The sequence below is a fragment of the Ursus arctos genome, unplaced genomic scaffold, assembly GCF_023065955.2.
Source record: "Ursus arctos isolate Adak ecotype North America unplaced genomic scaffold, UrsArc2.0 scaffold_16, whole genome shotgun sequence".
NCBI lineage: Eukaryota > Metazoa > Chordata > Mammalia > Carnivora > Ursidae > Ursus > Ursus arctos.
The window spans coordinates 54,671,991-54,695,941 of NW_026622830.1; the positions used below are offsets into that span (position 1 = coordinate 54,671,991).

Genomic DNA, 23,951 nt, shown 5'->3' on the forward strand with positions numbered 1-23,951 from the left:
AGGGGCTCACCCTTTCCTCCTCCTCTAGTTGAGGCTGTGTGGGTCATACGGCATCAACCTGATATTTCCTGTGGGTTCTCAGAAGTTCTCTATACTTGGTGGAGTCAGAGCCCTTCAACAAGAATTGATCACAGTTACAAACCTTCGAATGAGACAGAGATGCTGAATGAATCAGCTTTCACACTCTCAGTTCTACAGGCACATTGCAGCTCTTACCTCCAAACTTACCACCTGAGATTCAAATTAGTATGCGCACATTTGAAATGTAGCTAGTGTGAGTGAGCAATGTGGTGTTATTTTAATTCGCTGAATGTTGGTGTAAAATTAATTATAAGCAGACACATGTGGCTAGAGGCTAGCACCCTGGAGAGCACAGTTCTAGAATCCAAAGATGAAAAAGAGGTCACTTGCCCTCCGCTGGTTGTTTCTTGGTTGTAGTTTGCTGGCCTGATCTGATCATTCATGTATAGGCATTTCTGGGCTCATGCACACATGACAGGCACAACTTAAGACTCTGGGACACTAAACAGTAAGGTCAACCACCAGGTCCTAGAGGAAGCGACCTACAGAAATCCCAATGTCACTGCATAGAAACAAACAAACAAACCCTAAAATATTTATGGAACCACAAAGGACCCCTAATAACCAAAACAATCTTGAGAATGAAGAACAAAGATGGAGTCCCCACACTTCCTGACTTTAAAGCATATTACAAAGCTACGGTAATCAAACAGAATGGTACTAGTATAAAAACAGGCCGATAGACCAGTGGAACAGAGCAGAGAGCCCCCAAATAAACTCACACGTACATAGATAAATGATCTGTGACAAGGGTGCCAAGATTGCACAATGGGGAAAGTAAAGGAGGCATGGAGTGAACACTGACACTCCCTAACCCAGCTGTTTAGGAGATTTGCAACAAGGGTGATGGGCACCAAGCTAAAAGCCAAGTTTTACTTTAAATTCCTATTTGCCACTGTACCTTGGGTATGGACTTACAGGATTTGAGCATTTCTCATGGTATGGTGATGTCATAAATTACATTAAATTATCGTCCTGATCCTTAACTGCTCTGGGCCATGTACAAGCAATGACCTCAGCTATGACAGCTGTTGGCCTGCACTGTCCTACATGGGGCCTCTTAGCTCTCAGAATCAGTGGACTGACCAGGAGCATGTGGACTTTCTATGTGAGTTTCACTCTAATGACTATGCCAGAGCTGGCTGTTAAATCCATCTATAGTTGTTCTGGGTTATGTGACCATTGAGGCCACCTTATAACGTGGTCAGTGTTTGGGACATGTGTACACTTCAGTACTTTGGGAGTGTACACGGATGCTGAAACCCCCCTGCTCTGTGACTAACGATCCCGTAGCTGAGTGATAAGTGCAGATCAGTAGCACAGAGCATCAGCAACGGGGATACAGGCCTAGGTCCACACTTTGACTTTCCTCCTTAGGAGGTCAAGACCTGGGACAGTCTTTTCTGCTCTATCTCCATCTGAGGAAGGGAACATTCAACAAACTTCCAGGCACAGTTGTGGTGATGGAGGAATTCGGGATTGTATGTGAAGTGTTCAGTGGTGAGGAGATTATTTTGCAAAGTTGACATTGCATTGTTCTGTGTAAATGGGAAATACCTCCTGAGGAAACACACACATACTCAATACAATCACATTTACATTGACACCACATAGACACCCCTTAGCCCTCACACATAAACCACACAACCTAAATGACCTAGTTGTTCTGGGGCCTGTAGAACATGGTCATAGTTCTTTACTGGACAGTTGGTTTCTCCCACTACACACTCAACCTTCATTCCTAGCAAGAACCCAGAATCAGGGTGGCTCTCCAGACCAAAGCAGACAAGAAAGCCCCACCTTTTTCATCACGTAGATTATTTCTCAATGAGTGATTATAAAAAAATGGAATGCTTTTATTTCCTGTTGAATTCATCTGCAATTAAAAAAATGCAAAACACTATGAGGATGGCATCATCCTAAACACTGCTGGTACAAGTCTTTTGTTCTCTCTAAGAAACCTGATGGGAACCAGTGGTTGAGTCAGGGGCCCCAAAACAAAGAAATGAAGCAAGGTTTCTATTTTGGACGAAGTCAAGCTTACCTGGGGGAGAGATGGGACCCCTTTCTCTGCCTTGTCACTGGAAAGGTCCTCCAATGGGCACTCCAGGGGGTCTGGGGGACATGGAGTAACTGTCAGGACACCGATGGTGCTGCTCAGAAATTACTCAGGGAGCTCTGATTGATGTGGACATGGGGCAAGAGGGTATGGATGTGATTAAGAGGCAAGGTGAGCTGCTGATGTCCCATCCTCCTTGGTGTATGAATGAAGGCAAAAGAGAGGAGCAGGAAGGGAGTGAAAAACAGAGCTTTTGGCTTTCTAGCTAAGTGGAATCTAATTTATGTGAAATAATCCATCTAAACAGGGTAAACACTCAAAGATACAGACATAATGAAGAGAAGGGCCACATGCACCCCAATGTTCATAGCAGCAATGTCCACAATAGCTAAATCGTGGAAGGAGCCGAGATGCCCTTCAACAGATGACTGGATTAAGCAGATGTCCATATATACAATGGAATACTACTCAGCTATCAAAAAGAATGATTTCTCAACATTTGCTGCAACATGGACAGCACTGAAGGAGATAATGCTAAGGGAAATAAGTCAAGCAGAGAAAGACAATTATCATATGGTTTCTCTCATCTATGGAACATAAGAACTAGGAAGATTGGTAGGAGAAGAAAGGGATAAAGAAAGGGGGTAAACAGAAGGGGGAATGAAGCATGAGAGACTATGGACTCTGAGAAACAAGTTGAGGGCTTCAGAGGGGAGGGGGTTGGGGGAATGGGATAGACCGGTGATGGGTAAAAGGAGGGCACGTATTGCATGGTGCACTGGGTGTTATACGCAACTAATGAGTCATCAGACTTTACATCAGAAACCAGGGATGTACTGTATGGTGACTAACATAAAAAAAAAAAAAAAACATTAAAAAAAGTAATTATTGATAAGACTGTATTTATTGCCATTTGATTACTCTGGTCATCTCTTTGGTGGCATTTCCTTGATGAAACCCCCTGAATCCTCCCCTCTCATTCATCATCTTTCAAAGCTCCTGACTGGAGAAGTTCATACACCCCATGACATAATCTAAGCACAAGACTGCTGAAAAGAGCAGAGCTATCTCAGGGTCTCCAGGATCTAAGGAGTCAACCTCAGTTAGCAATTTCGGACAAGCCAGTGTAAGCGTGTGAACTGAGACCGGATGTGTAAACTGGTGAATGTTTGAGACCATGGACTTCAGAACAACATGGACTTAAAATCACCTTGACCTGCAAGGAGAGAGGGATTTTTCTGGTCAAGGATATGGACAATTATCCTGTCACAAGAGAACCAGTCCCTGATCCATCAGGTCCGAGCCAGGGAAAAGTGGCTACCATGTATCTGACCAAGATGCGGGGGCCTTGAGGGAATTTCTGCCTTAAAAAGAACTGCGTAAGGAAATGCAGGAATGCTGAAAATCCTAGCTCATAGGTCAGCATAGATGTGAATAAACCAGGCTTAGCTGTGGCCTTAAAGTACACCTCCCGTCTTTTTCCCATACACAAAACAAGCAGGAATAGGAATCCAGAGATCATTGACAAGGATCCCAGAAGGATTCCAGTCTCAGTAAATGGTGAACCTGGAGCCCTTAGAGGGAGACTGAGGATGGCAAGTCCTGCCTGCCCTCAGACTATTTGCAAATTACCTTCCTCTGGCTTTGTCCCTTCCACATGCAGGATTTGATCTCTTTACATGTTTTTCCCCACTTAGTGCTGGTGCAATTCCAGAGATTGAACTAGAAAACTACAAGTTCTCGATACTGGGTCAAAACAAAAACAAAACAAGAACACCACGTCAACAAAGGAAGCAGGAAATAGTCCACCTTCCTTTATAGTGGAAAAAAGCGGCTCCTGTCCTGGACAGGAAGCAGTTCTGGGGAGTGTGACTCTTAAAGACTCCCACTTTCAGTGGTTGTTGCTATTTCTGTGGAAGTACCTTCAACCTCTAAATCTCAGGAGTTCTGAGGGGCTGCCTTTGCTGTTTGCCCAAATTTATTGTACTGAAATGAACCTGTCCTCTGAGTAAAGGGGATTTGGGGGTACCCTCCAGTAGCTAGGGAGGAGGACTGGCTCTTCTCCTTCCTCCCACATACAATAGCTGATGACGCTTTAAGATTCCTTAGTTCAGGAATGAATATGAGAGTCTATATCTTCTACGTTACTGTAGGAAGTAAAAGAACAAACCACACTCTCGGGCTCTAAAAGAAAAAAGGGCTTTAATATAATAATATTTGAATTTACCACTTACTATTTAAGAGAATAAATATTGCCCCCCGTCAAATAACTAAATAGATGGGAGGAAGGGATGTGGAGCACATGGGGCGGATGCACCGCAAATCCCCAGCTGCTGAGGAATCCCTGCAGGGCCACTGGACACTTGCTCAGCCCTGAGGTTGACTGCGGCCAGTTCTTCTCCTTCTTGAGTGCTACTGACCAGCTAGGACCGGGACTCCAGCTGGCAGGACAGGGTGTAGCTAAGGACAGAGGGACACCTGTGAGTTGCCCAGGAGCTTCCATTTAAGAGTCCCTGCCAGTGCTTGCCCACAGCTGGAGTCAGGCGCCCCGGCAACAAGGCCTGAGGCTGCCCAGGGAAGGAGGATCCCAGGAGTGGCCAGCAGAAAGAGTCCACCCCGAACCTCACCGACCCAGCTCCTGATGGGCCTCACCTCTCACCTCACTGAGAGACTCCATAGCCTGGAACCAGGCCCAAAAAGGATCCTCGGGCTCTAGGGTGTAATTCTTGGCAGCCACCTGGAGCAGCATGATGTCCGTCATGACTTGGTATTCCTGAGCAGAGAGAGAAGCACAGGATGTATAGGGAGCCTGGGGCGGGGGGGGGGGGGGGGGTAGCTGCAGGGCCTGGTGAGGGTTGAGCAATGGGAGAGGGGAACTGTCCCGGGTCCTGGCACACATGGCCACCCTCCTGCCTGCAGATTCATCCAATCCCAACCTGTTCTCAGAGGTGAGTATAAATAGCCCTTCCTACGGGAAGCTATCCTTGATGGCATTCCTCTATCCCCACTTACTAACTAGATGGGTCTTCCACTTCTTTATTATCAAACTATCCCAGTAAACGTGAGACGGAGGGGATGGAGCCAAGCAATGTTCTTCCCAGGGACATCTCTGAGGCCTACTCCCTACCCTTTCCTACAGGAAGTGACACACAACCTTATTCTTTTTCTGGTGGTTGATCTCACATCTTTGGAAAGCAGAGAGCCAAAGTCCATCAGAAGGAGCCCCCTGGTTATTACTAGCACCTTACACCCACACCTTCTAATGCTGCGCTAAGGCCAAGACACATTTGTGGGCTCTGCAAACACTGATAATGGGACTGGGATCTAGGCAAGGCTCTGGGGTCCAGAGAAAGGACACGGGGCAGATGGACTGGCTACAGATCGGGACCCTGTAGCACTACCCTCTCGGAAGACAGTAGGGGAGGCCGAAGCCTCAGGCAGGAAGGGGCTGCTGCGGCTACTGAGGTGCTTGCTGATGTGGAGGGTCCTGACTTCATTCTCCCCCCACGGGCAACCTCACCAGGGGAGGCTGAGGTCCAGTCAGACAGACTTCACGCAGCTTTGCCTTCAGGAAGCTCTGCTGCTTCACCAGTCTTCGGCACCGGGAGCCGTGTCCTAAGTGCAGCGTCCCTTCACTTATCACTGAGATGGGCAAGAGACCCCAGCTCACAAGGGCAACTGTGAGGCTGTCATGAGGGGAGGTTTGCCGAGTCCTGAGAGCTCAGGGCTCAGTACAGGGGCGCTCTGCTCCCAAACCTCCGGATTCTGGTCCCTCCCCCACAATCCTCAGGCTCACCCACCTCCAGATAGTCCTCCATTGCAATATCCAGCATCACCAATTCAGTGAGGAAAGTGCCAAGTTAGGGGACAACACCCTGTGTCATGAGCGGTAGGGTTGGGATGAGTCCCTGCTCTCTGATGCCCATGGGGACCCTCCCCTGAAAATGCTGCAGCCTCCTGGCCCACCCCAGTTTCCCACATGGAGCAGCCTAGGACCCTTAGCAGTCTCCCCTCAATTCCCTTTCCCCTCACCCTCCAAGTACATCATACTCTTTCTAATCACCTCCAGGGCCTGCTTTTAGAAAATCACAGGGTATATAGTCCTGGGCTCCTCCCCATCCCGAAACACATTCTGGATCCAGCTTTCTAGACCCTCCTGCTGGTCACTTTGAAACAAGAATTTTAGAAGCAACAGGAAGTGGAGCTGGAGTTGAAGTCCCAACTGTACTGATTTGGAGGCTTCCAGCCCTCAGGGAGAAGCCCCTCTCCTCTGACTTTGGAGGCCCTGGGCCTCAGGCACACTCACCTTCTTCTGCAGCCTCTTCTTCTGGGCTCTCTGGAGGGCCATCACCAGGGTGGCAGATTTATTAGATGGTTGCTCCTGTAGGGCCAAGGACAAGATCCTTGAGACCGTAACACCCTCAGTCCACTTGCCCCCACCATCTTTTAATTCAGACCCTAGACATCTGACTTAAGTCCGCTGATAACTGATAAACATTATCCTTAAGCATGCCATGAGTGATTCTAGAAAAATCTCAGCTCCAACATTCTCCATGTGTGACCCTGAGCTTGCAGCCTGGCCTCCCTGAGCCTGTTTTCTCATCAGGAAAAGTGAGAATTCTACCTACCTCCCATCGTCTCCTGAGGACTCAGTATCGTATTACTATCATTATTGTTGTGGCCCTCAACCCATCCCAACCCCTTCACTGAGCAGAGCCCTGTCCTCTGGGCTTTCAAGGTTTGTACAGGTGTCCATCTGGACTAGCTGTTAACATAGAGAGACAGGGTGTCTAGGCTAGCGAATCTGGTTGAGCAGCACCTGGTTGTTCCACCCCCAATGGAATCTTCACCCCAGCCTGTCACCACATTCATGCCAAAGGCTTCCCCTCTCCAAGGAATGCTTCAGGCCATTCCCTATTTCATCCATGCAGGACCCTGTTCCCTCACACCCTTCTTCTCTTTCCAGACCTGCACCTTCCATGCTACCTTGATGACTAGTTTCCTGCTCTGTGGGTTGTCTTCAGTGCCCAGCTTTTTAAAGTTTTGAAAGCACTTCCTGAATAGAGGGAAAGGAGGCAGGACGATTGGAGGACTAATGTGGCAGGATTGAGTGCAAGTCCCTTTTATTTGAGAACCCCAAAGTGTCAAATTGCCTGGATAACAGTTTTCTCTGGGTTCCTCTGAGCACTAAGGTCTTTGTAGGACATGGGAGAGAGCTCTGATGTAGGTCATCCTATGACTCCATTCCCATATTAATTGAGCAGCTCTGTTTTGGTCAATTTTGGTTTCAATTGGGCAGAGTTTAGTGGTTGTAAACACATGAAAATATTTATTCAGCTCAGCCTTGTGGGGGAACATTTAGGAAAACTGATTTCTAAAGCAGGAGACATGGTGGCCTATTCTCCAGGGAGGCTGAGAGACCCGCCTGCCAGCCCAGGTCCTGTAGTCAGGGATTGCTGCTTCCCAGGAGGTCCAAGCTGGCTGAGGGGGAAGAGGACAGGCCTCTGGGAGATCCCTCATCCATCCTGGTCCGTCCATGCAGAGAGACCGTCTCACCTGGAAACGTTCTCCCATGTCTTCTTGGGGTGGTATATTGAGACAGTCTGCAGAGCCGAGACGATGGCATTCAGGGAGTAGTAGTTCTGCAGGATTTGACAGGCCTGGGGAGGGAAGAGAATGAGCTGTCACGTGGGTAGTGGAGGCTGATTTTCTCTAGAGCTTCAGTCACCCTCAGTTTAAATCACTCCTCCTGGATGAAGCAGATGTCCAGGGACCTGCCGAAGGGCACATATAAGGCCCAAAGAGTCCCAATGCTGAGAGACAAAGGATTTTACCTCACTCCAAGGAAGAAGTCAAGGAGGAACAGAGCATCCCAACATTGGGCCATGCAAGTCACAGTCAGCCTCTGGAAGGAAGAGCCTAGGGACTGCACAGTCCCTAGGGCAAAGACCAGGGCCTTCCACCCTGAGACCTGATCAAGGGAAGAGCAGTGCCCGAGACGCAGGAGATCACCTCAGCTGGGCTTCCCGTTGCATACCTTGGCCACCTTGATCCAGTGCTCCACCACCATGGCCCTGTCCCGGGCTGTCATGCTTGGGTTGCCAAGGCAGGTAGTGATGACACACTTGGCCACACCGTTGAACTGGGCGACAGTGGCCCGGACTGTGGGTGCCAGGTGCTCACTGCCAGGCTTATTGCGCTTGGACCAGACGGAGCCCAGGCACTGATGGGGCAGCAGCTTCTTGAACAGCTCCTAGAGAACAGGGGGAGGTTTGTTCACCCAGCTATTTCACATGCAAGAGTAGTGTCCTAGATAGGGGTCACAGGTCAGAGCTAGAGCTCAGAAAGCTGAGAATGTGGCCTGAGCCTGGTTGGAGTCCCTGGATGTCACTCCATTCTTTTTCACTGAGGGGCCCAGGACAGGATGGCCCAGGAGCAAATAGAGACGAGGGAAGGAAGGAGGGCATTTGCATCCTGATCATCCTCACAAACTCCAAGCTCCACGCTGCTGTTCAAGGTGGCTCCTCCCAAGGGGGACTCTTCCCCTCCAACTATTCATCCCTCTGGTTCTACTCCCCTCTCAGATACACATTCTCACATGATAGCTACAACCACAGGTTTATCTATCTGCCCTGCACTTAAGTACACATCAGATACCTAGTAATTGATGAGGGTACTCAGCCTCCAAAACAAGTGGGTGGGCGACCCATGGACTTGACTGAACACAGAGAGCTGCCCTCCTCCACCCACGGGACCAGGGCCTGCCCATTGGTCTCTCCATTCTGGCTCATTTCTTCTCCCTAGTACCTCCGTATCAGTGCTTATCAGGGTCTCTCGCTACAGTCCGCAGCTGGACAGTGAAAGCTTGGGGCTAAGCACCTTGATGGGTTGACAGGGTTGGGAAGTGGTGGAGCTGAGATTTGGTCCCAGACCATAGGAGTCCACATCAGGGAAAGGCAGGTGTGAGGCAGCCTACAGCAGAAGAAACGCTTGTCCCTGCCCCACCCTGAGAGCCTAACTGCTCACCGTATCCATATATGTGAGTTGCTCTGTCACAAGCCTGGAAGGGAAGTCCAGGAGGTCAGGCTTCTCCTCACCCAGCTGGTTCTTTGGGGTGACACAGCAGGAACCATCTGGGGTCACAGTGGGCTCTATGTCTATTGTCAGAGCTGGAGTGAAAATTCCTGGGAAAGCTGATGGTCCAGCTGACTGCAGCTCAGCACCCGGCACACATGGAGATGATGGGAGCATGTGTTCCAGTTCTGCAACAGCTGATGGAGGGGAGGCTGGCTCTGACACTGCAGGTGATGGTCGATGCAGAGCTGGGGTTGCCTCTAGCTCCATAGAAGGCCCTTTTTCTGGCTCTGCAACTGGAAGGAGCCCTGGAGCTGGCACTGGAGCAGGTTAAAGAGAAAGGTTCATCCACATAACTGACTTTCCATGTGCCTTTCCAAAAACAGGACATATACCATGGCCTTAAGGAGGGCACGTATTGCATGGTGCACTGGGTGTTATACGCAAGTAATGAATCATGGAACTTTACATCAAAAACTTGGGATGTACTGTATGGCGACTAACATAACATAATAAGAAAATATTAAAAAAATATATCCAATGAATTTCCAATCCATGAGCCCCATTCCAGATAGCCTTCCCAAACTGCAATCTCCCTTACCCTCTGCCTCTACAGGCTCCAGAAGTTCCCGCTGCAGCAGGAGAATGGGGGCATGGTTTTTCAGGTCCCAGTCATGGCACTTCAGATGTACAGAGCCCCCCCCCCCCCCCCCCCGCTTTACCTCAAGTCATATGTGGAGCACAGTCAGAGGCCTGGCCTTTCATTCCACATGCTACTCCCACAGCACCGTTCTTTCTGTGTGGGTCCCAGAAGATGGCCCCAGGCCACTTCCAACCCCTCTGTAGCTGTCTTTGCAGTGGTTTGCTCATCCAGAAAACCTGAATGAGTGGTTTTTCCACTTACACTCTTCACGGCCATAGGTCTAGTCTACTCCGTCTTCCATGCAGACCAGTATCAGGGCTTAAGTTTGAGGCAGATTTGTGAGTGGTCTGCTCACCACAGCTTCTATTATTGGCCCCAGTTGTGGTCAGCAGAGGTGGATACGGAAAGGGGCAGGCAGAGCAAGATGAGACCATCAAAGGGGTGGATGTTTTAGGCACCAGCTCAGCCCAGATTGTGCTCTGCTTCCCAGAGGGCTTGAAGGCCCATCCATAGCTCTTTTTGACTCATTTGCTTCTTCAGGAAGCCCCCCAAATTCAGCCCTCCCATGGAAACCAAGAGATCTGTGAGATCTATGGCTCTGAAAGTCCCTCCCCAGCCACAACCCCTGTATCTCCCACCCTGCTCTGTGGAGGCAGCAGTCTTTCCTTCTGGACCCAAAGACCGTGTTTTTACTTGTTATAGTCCATCATAATGGTACAAACACGGGTGGATCTATTCACACCTAGAGTAGGCCATGAAGATGTCACATCTAATGAACTATGGACATGGGTGCTTATGATGTGTAGAGTGACTATCTGACCCTCTGACTAAAATTGAGACCCAGACATTGTATCTACTTTGTCGACTGAGTTATCTTAGTGACTGGAAAGTGCCTGCATTACTACATGCCTAATACATATTATTGAATGAATGACTCCTAACCAGTACTTTCCAAATACTGAGTGGACCTTGGGCGGCTCTGCCTGCCCCCAGTGACTCCCTAATCTGGTCACATAAAGGACCAGTGCCAGGACCAACTAGATGGAATCTCAGAAGTCCTTTGCAAACAGGAAAACTATGAGCTTTCCATTTGCTTTTGTAAACCCAGAAGGGCCACAGGCCTGTGAGGGTTGAGGTTGAGAGCTTCTTCACTGGAGAGCGAGAACTACTAAACATGAAGATGCCCAGCATGTTCAGCAGCCTTTTCTACAGAGCCAGGCCCCAGATAAGCCCGTGCCGTGTTTTCTCCCATGATTTCCTACAGTAACCCTATGAGATTCAGCCTCTTACCACCCCATTTTTCAGAAGAGGAAAGTGAAGCTCAGAGAGGTACAGTGACATTCCCAAGACATACAGCTAGTAGGTGGGAGTCTCACTCCTGTGCTGTGCCTGGGGTGGGCATTCACCTGTTGAACTGCTGGCCCAGGACCTGTTGGGGTGAAGTGAACACATGGTATTATGCAGAAAATTGTGATATTTGATATGTTTATATCTGGGAAGAATGGTACCAGGGAGCGTACGAAATGCTCCACTGTGCCTTCTCTGAGCATCAGCATCGTGCAGGCATCGTCCAGGGACAGGATTAATTCTTTTTCCCCACCAGAAAGACAGGGGGGGGGGGGGGGGAGCGCAGTGTACTCAGCTTCAACTCCATGAACCACCAGGAAGATCAGGGTCTGGCGTTCAGACCAGAGACTCCCAACGCTTCGGGAACTTGTGCAAGAAAAGGGACTTGAAGGCCCGCCCAGAAAAGGGCTCTAGGCTTAAAGGTGCAATTGGCTTTAGGGGTGAAATGATAAACCATTGTTCCCTTTAACCCATTTTGTTAGTTGAGCAACAATAGCATTTCTCTCTTTTAATAGCCTTTATTAAGAACTCTATGCCTTTAAGTCATCGGTAAACATCCCTACTGCAGACAGGAGAAAGCAGAAGCTTAGCATCTCCAACGCTGCTTGAGATCATAGACGTTGGGCCTGAGAACTGTCCAGAGCATGGAATGCATGGCATTCCTCCCATGCTGATGAGGCCTGGTCTGTTCCTGACATGGGGAGAAAGGTTCAGGGGAAACCACCCTCCTTGGCAGGCCACAGGGGAGCCAATTGTTTCTAGTGTGGGTTCTGGCCTTGCCCTGATCATCTGTGGGTCCTGAGATAGGACATGAATTTGGACCCATTCTCACCCCAGACCAGCACTGGATGTTGTTGGTGGCCTGATGCACCTGCTGCTTGTCAAAGGAGATGAAGTAGCTGAACCCTTGGAGCAGCTCATCAAAGATGTCCTGGGTGGAACTCTGAAAAGATAGAGCCAGCTACCTGGGCCAGGAGGCATCAGAGGCCTTCCACCCAATCTGTGGTTCTATGTTCTGGCAGATCTAGCAGCTAAAAAAAGTTTGTTAAGACACTTAAGTGTTCCTTGCAGCATTGCTGAAATGGCAACAGAATTGAATCATGTCAAGTTCCACCAGCCTTGAAAGGCTGAATTACTGTGGCTGACGACCTCCTTTACGGAGGTCCAAAAAGACATATAAGGACACAGCTTGTGACCTGGTGGACCTACAATGATTTGATGTACTCTGAGAAATGACGCGTTATAGAGAAACATATAGAATGACTTCATCCCACCATTCCTTTTATGTTCAATCACCCTATTTAGTGTGAGGATTTATAAGGCCTTAGACAAGTTCTCCAAGGACAGTGGAGCTGGGTTCTACACAGGATACCTGGGTGAGTAGGGAAAATAATAAAAACAGTACAAAGACACTCATGGCTTCGGGAAAAGTAAGATAAAACACAACAAAACAAAATAACCTACGCCCCTAAACTGCAAAAAAACATTAATTATATTCTCTACCATTCCCATATATGTGAAGAGTCTTCCTACCTTATCCCATAGCTGGTGGTGGAGGTGTAGATGTTGGGATTACTTTGTGGTTGGGCCTGAGGGACACTCATGTGGAAACACTATAGGAGGGCCCTAGGTCTGTCCCCATATTTGTGTGGGGGCCCTGGGTGTGGAGAACCCTCTTCCCATTCTCACCTCAGGCAGCACTGATCCTGGGTGGTCTGGTGCACCTGACACTTGTCTAGGGAGTTGGAATAGTTAAAGTCACAGACCAGCTCATCAATGATCTCCTGGGTGCAGCTCCGAAAATGCAGTGCCCCATATATATGGGGCCAAGAGACATTAGTGGCCTCACGGGACATTGCCACAAGGGGCCACCCCCATTAGAAATCGTGTTCTCCAGTTAAGGCTAAGAGAAGCAGCAGAAAAGACATCCAACAAAGAGGAAGCCAGATGAAACCCTAGGGCTCATGATTAACATACAGGTGGTTGAGCTTGGTCCCCAGCACTCAGCTTCTCATCCTGCCTGCTATGACCTGGGGTGTGAACATGAAAGATGGGCCAGGTTCCAACACCTGGCAGCTTGCTTCTGCCCAGGAAGGGCATCCTTCCTCTGCCCCCTCCTCTACACACACATACACATACACACACACACTTAGTGAGGGGCAAGAGGTGTGGGCCTGCTGAAGTAGGATCACTGTTGTTGCCTGCTCTCCAGTGGGCTGCTCTGAGCTGCCCTGTGTTACCTGTTGGTGTCTCCTGCCACATGTCCAGAGGGCTCGGAAAAGCGGGCTGAGACGACGACTACAATGATGTGAAAGTCTTTCTCTCTGGACTTTCTGGGCCAAAGCCCCTGAAAGTAGGAATACAGCAACAGAACATCTTGTTCTCTTGAACGTCTCGAGTCAAGTGAGCTGGAAAGCAGGCTTTCTTTGAATGGATGTGCCTGGTTACCAGAGTTCTAAGTTCAATTGGGGCCTATCACCAAGGAAGTGAGGTCGCTTCTTCAAGATTCCAGTACCTTGGCCTCTGCCGTCTCTTGGCAACGAACTGTTTACTTTTCTCCCCCATGTCATCTCCTTAACTGTACACTATGAGCCAAAAATGCCATAGCCACCACTCTCTGGAAATGTAACCAGGGTCTGAGGTTTCAGGAGACAGAGCTGAATTCAGACCTTTTTTCTTTGTTTTCCCAGTTCTGAGTCCTAAATCATTGTGTCTCTCACATATTCCCCACTTTCCCAAGCTGCTTAGTGGGGATCAGGCTAGAATCCACTTCTTGGGACATCATCAGGTGTATGTGGATAATGTAACATGGGTGGGGTGGTCCCCTGTGTATCTGAAGCACAATTTTCAGGATGGAAGAATTACAAGAAGGGGTGGGACTTGGCATGGAGGGCCGCTCAACAGAGGCCTGGGTTCCAACAATGTAATATTGGAACACTTTCCCACTTGGCCTTGTGTAAATGTGGGCACTATGATGGGGTGGAAATGAACGAAGAAGCAGATATTGCTGTCCTCTGTAGTTAAACTGTTCAATTGTTTCCCATTATATTTAGAATGAGACCCAGTTCCTCATTTTTTTAAAATTTTTAAAAAAGATTTTATTTATTTATTTGACAGAGAGAGACGGCCAGCGAGAGAGGGAACACAAGCAGGGGGAGTGGGAGAGGAAGAAGCAGGCTCTTAGCGGAGGAGCCTGATGTGGGGCTCGATCCCATAACGCCAGGATCACGCCCTGAGCCGAAGACAGACGCTTAAGGACTGCGCTACCCAGGCGCCCCAGTTGCCTCATTTTTGTCTATGAGCGGAACAGCCTTCACAGTGGCTCCCACCGATCCAGACTTGTGGTATAGGCATCACTCTCTACCCATTAGGTGGTTAGTTACTGGCTTCTGACCAATAGGATGCAGCCAATGCGATGAAATGTGATGTCTAAGTTTCAATTGCAAAGAGTTTCTAACTTCCTAGTTACTTTTCTTGTGTTCTGCGTCTCACTCCCTTTCCCTTTTTCTTCTTGATCTCTGAACCAAAAATCGAGCACAGATATTTTGAGCTGCCATGTGTAGAAGCACACATGGCAGAGAACTTGGCCTGTGCCAAGGCCAGAAGACACAAAGGAACTCAGATTCTGAGTCCAAACAGCTTCCCGAATCATGTGAGCCAACTTGGGAGAAAATCCTCTGCCAGTCTAGCCTCAGTCACTGCTGCAGCCTCTGCCACACCTTGAGCCTGGGGAACTATGCTTATTTGTGCCTGGACTCCTCACCCACAAAAACTGTGAGAAATTAAATATATACATTTTAAGATTCAGGCTACTGGGGCAAGGCAGTAACATAGGAACAATAGATAAGTAACAGTCTCCCAGGCCTCAGCACCTCTCCCTGCCTTCCTCCCTCCCCTCTGCTCTCCTCCTAGTGTCCCTCCAGCCACGGGGGCTGCCTTTTTCACCTCCTCTGGCCAAACCAGCTCTGTTAGTGAGTGTCTGCAACAGCGGTCCCTTCTTTCTGACACACCGCACACAGACTTGTGCAGGTCTAGCTCCCTTTTGTCAATCTGTTTTCAGCAATGTCACCCTCAGTGAGGCCTTTCATATTTTCCTATCCAATGACTTCCCAGCCTTCCTTCATTACATACTTCAGTCGTCGTATATAGCACTTGCTCTTTTCTTTCACGTCTTTGGTTTGTGCTTTGTCCATCTCTAGACTGTGAGCCCCTAAAAGCAGGGAGCTCTTGGTATTTTCAGCTCTCCTCATGGGTCCACCAAGGTACCTGGCATAGGGGAGTGCTTAGTGTATAGTTACTGAATGAATAACTGAGAAGATCTTGGAGCCCACCTCCCCTTTTAACAAGCTAGACTGTAGGGAGAAGCGCAACTAAAAGTTTCGAGCTGTTTCTGGGCAAGGGGACAACCACAATGGCCTCTGCCTGACTCTTCCTTCTCCAGTATCTCCAGCAGAACTGATGAGGCACCATGGACAAGGAAGCACCCTGCATCACGTTCTCTGTCTCTAGTGGTACAGCCCCAGGCAGGCACACCACCAAAGAAAGGGGTGCTTTTATCTGGGTGTCCTCAAGGCAGTGGCTTTCCAGAGTCAGAGTGGCAAAGGAGCAGGATCTCCAGGCTCCAAGAGCAGAATAAGGGACCACAGAAACCTCCCTTTTCTCCTTTTTCTGTCCACTCCCATGGTGTCCTCTTTACTATTCCAGCACCCTCACCGCAGCCAGAAGAGTGATTCTGCACCCACCCTTGTATGTCCAAATGAGGACCCTGAAGGTCTAATGGAGACTGGTCTTGCCCCTGGACCCCAGAGACAGTGTTCAGTGCTCTGGCACTTTCCCAGAGAACATAAACAAATGATAAGCAGGTATGCGCAAGCCCAAAGCGCAATGACCTATCACATCAATTGGAGCAGCTGTCATAACAACGACAAGAGACAACAAATGCTGGTGAGGATGTGGAGCAAAGGAGCCTATGCGCACTGGCGCCGGCACTGTGCAAAACAGTATGGAGCGTCCTCAACACACTGAACACAGAACCACGGTATGTGCAGCAGCTCCACGTCTGGGAACATTCCATAGAAAACAAAGGAATATGTCTAAGAAATACCTGCACTTCCATGTGCAAGAAGCTTTATTTACCATAGCTGAGACAAGGAAAACATCAGTGCCCATTAGTGGTGAATGGATAAAGAAGTGTTACCTACATAATGGAATATTAATCAGCCATAAGAAAAGGAAATCCTGCTAAGTGTGATAACAGTTTTGGACTTAGAGGCATGATGCCAAGTGAAACAAGTGAGACAGAGAAAGGCAAACACTACATATGTGTAGGTATAGATATATATAGGGAGATAGATACTATATAGATGATAGATACATAGACATTTTCCCCTTTTATGTGGAATCTAAAACAAAGAAAAGAAAAGGCGGAAAACTAATTCAGAAGAACAGATCAGATTAAAGTAACAAGAAACAGAGGGGAGGGTGGGGGCAGGGATTGAGTGAATGGTGAAAAGGTACAAACTTCCAGTTTTAAGATAAATAACAGGGATTTACAGTACAACATGATGACTGCCGTTGATACCGCTCTATGGTTTGAGAGGTGTTAAGAGAGTAAATTCTGAGAGTTCTTATCACATAATAGCTTACACATACACAGTGTGTCAATTATATACAGTGATCAATTATATCAATAAAACTGGGCAAAAAATATTTTAATATTCATAATGGGCATCAGGAAAGTTGACTTGGTAAAAATAATGACACATAAGCAAAATGTAAAACAGCAGAACCCACAGTCAGTAGACTATGATATGGATAAAAAATCCAAGCCATTTGCATAAAAAATTGATTCTGATTTTTAAAATAGGTGAATTAAAGTTAAAGTAGATAAAATAGAATTTTAAATTGTGCTACATTTTTAAAAATTGATCAAGGAATAAAATGTCTTATTAAATTAACTCTGAAAATACCGTTTTGAAAAAATTTTCATGTTTTGGAAAATTCTGATTTTAAGCTTTTAAGTGGGCACAGAATGAGAACATTTTGTTGGATCAAAGTTGTCTCCAGGAAAATGGGTGAGACAAAATAGCAGCACCAAAATGGCAAGACTAAATTGTCCTGTGTTCATTTCTCTGTATTTGCAGTTTTTAAAGAAAAAATATTTTTATTGACATACAATACACATAATCAAAAATCTACCATCTACCGTCTACAAATCTACCATTTATAGGTTTATATTTCATTAAGTACATTAAGTTCATGGAATACATTTTAAATGTATTAAATGCATTAATACCCTTTCTACAACCTCCGTCTAACCCAACTTCACATCTCATTTCATCTTGTGAAACTAAAACTCTACACCATGAATCAGAAACTTACCATTACTGCCTCATTCCAGCCCTTGGCAACACCATTCTACTTTCTGTCTTTATGAATCTACTTTGGGTAGGTCCCAAAAGTGGAGTCAAAGCTTGCATTTTTATGAATGCACTTAATGTAAAAGTTCACCCATGTTGTGGAGTTTTGCAGTCCTGTAGGAAATAAGCGTGTCACTTACCTGTTCTTCCGGTCTGTCTTCTGGGGGAGGGGCCTGCTGCTTGGCTGTTCAGGCTGCTCTGCCTGGTTGGCCTTTCACCACCCCTTGTCAGGGGGTTGGGTTTAACGTGAGGAGGTTGTCTGTGTGGCTTTGTTCCCTGGCAGATTTCCATGCCTCCTTAGAGGGTCAGAGGAAATACGGCTGTGCAGAAAACTCTGGCCTAGGGCAGCAAGATCACGGTCACCTTTCTTCAATGAAACTTCCAGGTCAAAACATCTCCACTTGGAAAAAAACCTGTCAGCCAAGAATGCTTTATTTGGAAAAGCTGTCCTTCAGAAATAAAGGAGAGATAAAGACTTTTCCAAACAAAGAAAAGCTAAATGAGTTCCTCACTACTAGACCTGCCGTAAGGGAAGAATTAACACCTATACTACTTAAACTCTTCCAAAAATATCAACATAAGAGGAATACACACAAACACATTTTAAGAGGCCAGTATCACCATGATACCAAAACCAAATAAAAAGACTACAAGAAAAGAAAATTATATACTGGTGTCCCCGATGAATATAGATGAAAAAATTCTCTTTAAGTATTAACAGACTGAATTCAGCAGCATCTTAAAGGACCATATACCACGATCAACTGGGATTTGTCCAGGGGGTGCAAGGATGGTTCAACATATGCAAATCAATCACTGTGTGACACATCACATTAATAGAATTGAAGATAAAAATCATATGAATATCTCAGTAGATACAGAAAAAGCATTTGACATGCACTTGACAAAGTACAACATGCATTCATGATAAAAACCCTCAACAAATTGGATCGTGAAGAAACGTACCTCAACACAATAAAGGCCACATACGGCAAACCCACAGCTAACATCATACTCATTGGTGAAAGACTGAAAATTTGTCATGTAAGATGGGGAACAAGACAAGGGTGCCCACTCTCAACACTCCTATTCAATACAGTACTCGAAGTCCTAGCAGAACCATCAGACAAGACAAAGAAATCATAGGCATAAAAATTGGGAAGGGAGAAGTTAAAACTGTCTCTATTTGCAGGTGACATATAGAAATCCTAAAGACTATAAAAACAACCCTGTTAGGTCTAATCAATGAATTCAGTAAAGTTGTAGGATAGAAAATAAATGTACACCTAGCAGTAGCATTCCTATACACCAACAACAAACTATCTGAAAAAGATATAAGGGAAAAGATACAAAGAACATTTATGTTAGGGAGAAAAACAACAAAATACTTAGAAATAAACTTGAGCATGGAGGTGAAAGGTCTCTTCACGGAAAACAAGACATTGATGACAGATACAAAAAAAGAAACCCACCAATGAATTGAATGGTATTGCATGTTTATGAATTGCAAGAAATAATGTTAATTACCCAAGCCACCAATAGACTCAATGAATTTCCTATCAAGATTCCAATGACTTTTTTTGCAGTAAGAAAAAAAAATCCTAAAATTTGAATGAAACAATGAAAGACTTTGGATAACCGAAACAATCTCTAGAAAGAAGAATAAAGCTGGAGGCATCACACTGCCTGATTTCAACTGTATTATAAAGCTATAGTAAATCAAAATCTTATGGTAGTGGCATAAAAACAAACACATAGACTAATGAACACAAGAGAGAGCCCAGAAATAAACCCAGACACATACGGTTTTTGAGAAGGGAGGCATTCTCAATGGAGAAAAATAAAACAGCTTCTTCAGTAAATGATGCTGGGAGAAGTGGATATTCACATGTCAAAGAACAAAACTGGACCCCTATCTTACATCATCCACAAAAATTTACTCAAAATAGATAAAAGACTTACAGGGAAGACCTGAAATCATAAAATTCCTACAAGAAAACATAGAGAATAAACTACTTGACATTGGTCTTGGTAAGTATATTTTAAAAATAACACCAAAAGCACGAGCAACAAAATAAAAAAAAAAAAAGTGGTACTACACTCAAGAGCCTCACAGTGAAAGAAATAATCAACAAAATGAAAATGCAACATATGGAATGGGAAAATATTTGCAAATCATGTATCTGAAGAGAAATTAATACCTAAAATATATACATAACTCATACAACTCAGTTGTATGTAAAAAAAAGAAAGAAAGAAAGAAAGTAAAAAAATAAAGAAAAGAAAAAAGAAACCAACTAAAGAAAGGACCAAGGACCTAAATAGACATTTCTCCAGAGAAGACAAATGGACAACCAGCACATAAAAAAGGTGTTCAGGGGCGCCTGGGTGGCACAGTGGTTAAGCGTCTGCCTTCGGCTCAGGGCGTGATCCCGGCGTTATGGGATCGAGCCCCACATCAGGCTCCTCTGCTATGAGCCTGCTTCTTCCTCTCCCACTCCCCCTGCCTGTGTTCCCTCTCTCGCTGGCTGTCTCTATCTCTGTCAGATAAATAAATAAAATCTTAAAAAAAAAAAAAAAGGTGTTCAACATCTAATCTTTACGAAGATACAAATCAAAACCACAAAAACCACAACGAGATATCATTCTTGTTAGAATAATTATTATCAAAATGACAAAAGATAACAAATGTTGATGAAGATGTAGAAAAAAGGGAACTCCTGTGCACTGTTGGTGGGAATGTAAATTGGCATAGCCAGTATGGAAAAACCTATGAACTTTCTTCAAATATTAAAAATAAAATAACCAAAGGATCCCGCAATTCCACTTCTGGTTACATAGCTGAACAAAATGAGATTAACATGTTGAAAAAAAAGAAGTTAGCCTGTTGAAGAGGTATTGCCACCCCATGTTCATAGCAGCATTATTTACAATAGCCAAGATATGGAAACAACCTGTATCTATCAACAGAGTAATGGATAAAGAAAATGTAGTCTGTATATCCAATGGAATACTATTCAGCCATAAAAATAAGGAAATCCTGTCATTTGAGACCGCACGGATGGTCCTTGAGGACATTATACTAAATAAGTCAGCAGAGAAAGACAAATACTAGATGATCTCACTTATATGTGGACCCTAAAACATAAAACAAATAGAAAAACAAATAGAAAAAGAGATCAGATTTATGGTTACCAGAGGCACGGGGTGACGGGAGGGAAAACTGAATGAAGGGGATCAAAGGTACAAACCACAGCTGTAAGTCCTGAGAATGTCATGTGCTACACAATCACTGTAGTTAACACTGCTGCATGTTGTAGCTGAAAGTTGCTGTCCTCTAGTTCAACCTCATTGAAATATTAGGAATCCCAAGCTTAATCCAAACGGTTTGAGCCCAAGGTCACAGAGCTCCCACATTGCTGTTTTCAATTGCTACCATAATACAGAACACTTGGAAGGAGCATCTATATTCCAGGAACACAGCCAAATATCCTTTATTCACTAACTCTTCTGACCCTGTGACTCCATACCCTTTACTTGTCGTAGTCAGAATTCAGTTAGATAGAAACTGCCTTTCTGATTCTAACAGTACTAACGCACTATGTTTTCAACACAAGCTGCCTATAATATAGTTTAAAGTATATTTATGATGTGTATGAAAAATAAAAAAAAATTATTAGATGATAGTTAAGGTCCCAGAGGCTCGACAAATTCCACAGTTCTCAAAAAGATGGCCCCAAAGCCAGCAGCATTACCTACACATTTGTCAGAAATGCAAATACTCTAGCCCTCGAGAGAACTATTGAATCAGAATCCAGTGGGATTTACCTTTGGCATCAACAAGTCTTCCAGGCAATTCTAATGCACACCAAAGTTTGAGAAACACTGCTTTAATTGTTTTCATTGTTTGCACAAAGACAAGGGTGGATAATTAGTCATAGTCATCTCCATAAACTCAATAAAAGCAATGGATTAAAAAAATACAGGCAAACTCACATATCTCATACGGAAAATTTACAATTTATAAAAAATTCTACAATATGCTTTAGAAGCTTAAAGAAAAGTGTGAGGACACATGAAACCTCATGATATATTTGGGTTTTGTGATGAGCACTGAGTGTTATACACAACAGATGAATTACTGAACTCTAAAGATATTTAGGTTTTTTTTTTTTTTAAAGATTTTATTTTATTTATTCGACAGAGATAGAGACAGCCAGCGAGAGAGGGAACACAAGCAGGGGGAGTGGGAGAGAAAGAAGCAGGCTCATAGCAGAAGAGCCTGATGTGGGGCTCGATCCCATAACGCCGGGATCACGCCCTGAGCCGAAGGCAGATGCTCAACCGCTGTGCCACCCAGGCGCCCCAAAAGATATTTAGGTTTTGTTTTAATTTATGACTGAATGTAGTGTTCATTTCTGTTTCATAAATGGATTTAAAACACCACATATGCCTAGTAATAAATGAAACCTCAAGAAACTAGATGAGTCTCAAACAAACAACCTAACTTTACCCCTTAAGGCACTGGAAAGAGAACACATCAGGCCAAAGTTATTAGAAGGAAAGAAATAACAAAGATTAGAGCAGGGAAAAATGAAGCGGGACTAAAAGGATAATGGAGTATACCAACGAAACTAAGAACTGATTCTCTGAAAATAAAATTGACAAGCCTTTACCTAGATTTCCCCCACCCCCAAAAACAAGGAGAGAGAGAGAGGGAGAGACAGAACTCATATAAAAAATGAAAGAGTGATACCAGAGAAATGCCAAAGATCATAAGAAACTACTCTGAACAATTATATACAAAAAATTGGACAATCTAAGGGAAATTGATAAAACTCCCAGAAACATACAACTTGCTAAGACTGAATCCTGATGAAATGGAAAATCTGAACAGATTATTAGTAAGCAGGTTGAATCAGTAATTGAAAACCTCCAAAAAACAAAACTCCAGGACTAGATGGTTTCACAGGTGAATTCTACAAAATATTCAAAAAGGAATTAATACTCAAATTCTTCCAAAAAATAAAGGAGGAGGGAATTCTTCCAAACTCATTTTATAAAACTGGAATTCTTCTGATACCTGATCCAGACAAGGATTCTGCAAGAAAAACATTACAGGCCAATATTCCTAATATACACTTACAAAAATCCTCAACAAAATATTAGCAAACCAAATTCAGTAATACACTAAAAGGATCATATACACATATCTAGAAAAGTGTTGTTACAGCTGATGTCAGAGAAATTATCTGTGCTCTCTTCTAAAATTTTTATGGTTTCAGGTCTCATATTTAGGTCCTTAAGCTTTTTGAGTTAATTTTTGTCTATGGTGGAAAAAAAGTGGTCCAGTTTCATTCTTCTGCACGTTGCTGTCCAGTTTCCCCAAGATCATCTGCTGAAGCGGCTTTATTTTCCCCACTGTATACTTTTGTGGCCTTTGTTGAAGATTAATTGACCATATAGTTGTGGAATTATTTCTGAGCTTCCTATTCTGTCCTATCGCTCTGTGTGTCTATTTTTGTGCCAGTACCATACTGTTTTGATTACTACATGTTTGTACCGTAAATTAAAGTTTGGAATTGTGATACTTCCAGCCATGTTCCAGGATATTTAGGATTTTTTGCGATTCCATACAGATTCTAGGTCTGTTCTGGTTCGGTGGAAAATGCTGTTGGTGTTTGATAGGGATTGCCTTAAATCTGTGGATTAGATAGTATGGACATTTTAAGAATATTAATTCTTCCAATCGACAAACATCGAATGTCTTTACTTTCTGTGTGTGTGTCATGACTTTAAATCAGTGTATTTATAGTTTTCAGAGTCCCGGTCTTAAAGCCTCTTTCATTAAATTTATTCCCAAGTGTGTGTGTGTGTGTGTGTGTGTGTGTGTGTGTGTGTGTTTAATCGTTGGTGCAGTTGTAAATGGGATTTCTTTCTCAATTTCTCTTTCTGCTATTTCATTCGTAGTGCATAGAGATGGAACAGATCTGTGTATTAACTTTGCATCTTGTAATTTTACTGAACTTATGAGTTCTAGTGACTTTTTTTTTTTGGTAGGGTCCTTAGAGTTTTCTAGATATAGTATCGTGCTATCGTGCTATACACGAATAGTGACAGTTTTACTTCTCCCTTACCAATTTAGATGCCTTTTCTTTCTTTTCCTGGTCTGACTGCTGAGGTCAGGACTTGCAGTACTATATTAAACAAAAGTGCTGGGAGTGCACATCCTTGTCTTCTTTCTGATCTTAGAAGCAAAACTTTTGGTTTTTCACCATTGAGTATGACGTTAGCTGTGTGTTTTAGATATATGGTTACTGTTATTATT

The 23,951-nt window shown here is 44.8% G+C and overlaps 1 protein-coding gene across 23 annotated transcripts in view; it reads right to left on the minus strand.

Moving 5' to 3' along the window:
• Positions 1 to 23,951, minus strand: part of LOC125281950 (ral guanine nucleotide dissociation stimulator-like) — a 210,109-nt gene that overhangs the window by 21,383 nt on the left and 164,775 nt on the right. For 5 of the 23 annotated variants that reach the window (XM_057312898.1, XM_057312901.1, XM_057312897.1 and 2 more), the window contains 8 exons: positions 17,764 to 18,036; positions 11,212 to 11,286; positions 9,167 to 9,534; positions 8,178 to 8,393; positions 7,697 to 7,800; positions 6,447 to 6,521; positions 4,800 to 4,913; positions 2,126 to 4,600 (listed from right to left, as the gene is read on the minus strand). In XM_057312898.1, the coding sequence (XP_057168881.1) occupies positions 6,488 to 6,521; positions 7,697 to 7,800; positions 8,178 to 8,393; positions 9,167 to 9,534; positions 11,212 to 11,286; positions 17,764 to 17,914 (948 nt within the window). In that variant the 5' untranslated portion in view covers positions 17,915 to 18,036 and the 3' untranslated portion in view covers positions 2,126 to 4,600; positions 4,800 to 4,913; positions 6,447 to 6,487. Of the gene's footprint in view, positions 1 to 17; positions 1,958 to 2,125; positions 4,601 to 4,792; positions 4,914 to 5,660; positions 5,756 to 5,940; positions 6,016 to 6,446; positions 6,522 to 7,696; positions 7,801 to 8,177; positions 8,394 to 9,166; positions 9,535 to 11,211; positions 11,287 to 17,763; positions 18,037 to 23,951 lie in introns of those variants that run through there. The other 18 variants (XM_057312896.1, XM_057312888.1, XM_057312893.1 and 15 more) reach the window with 14 other exon arrangements.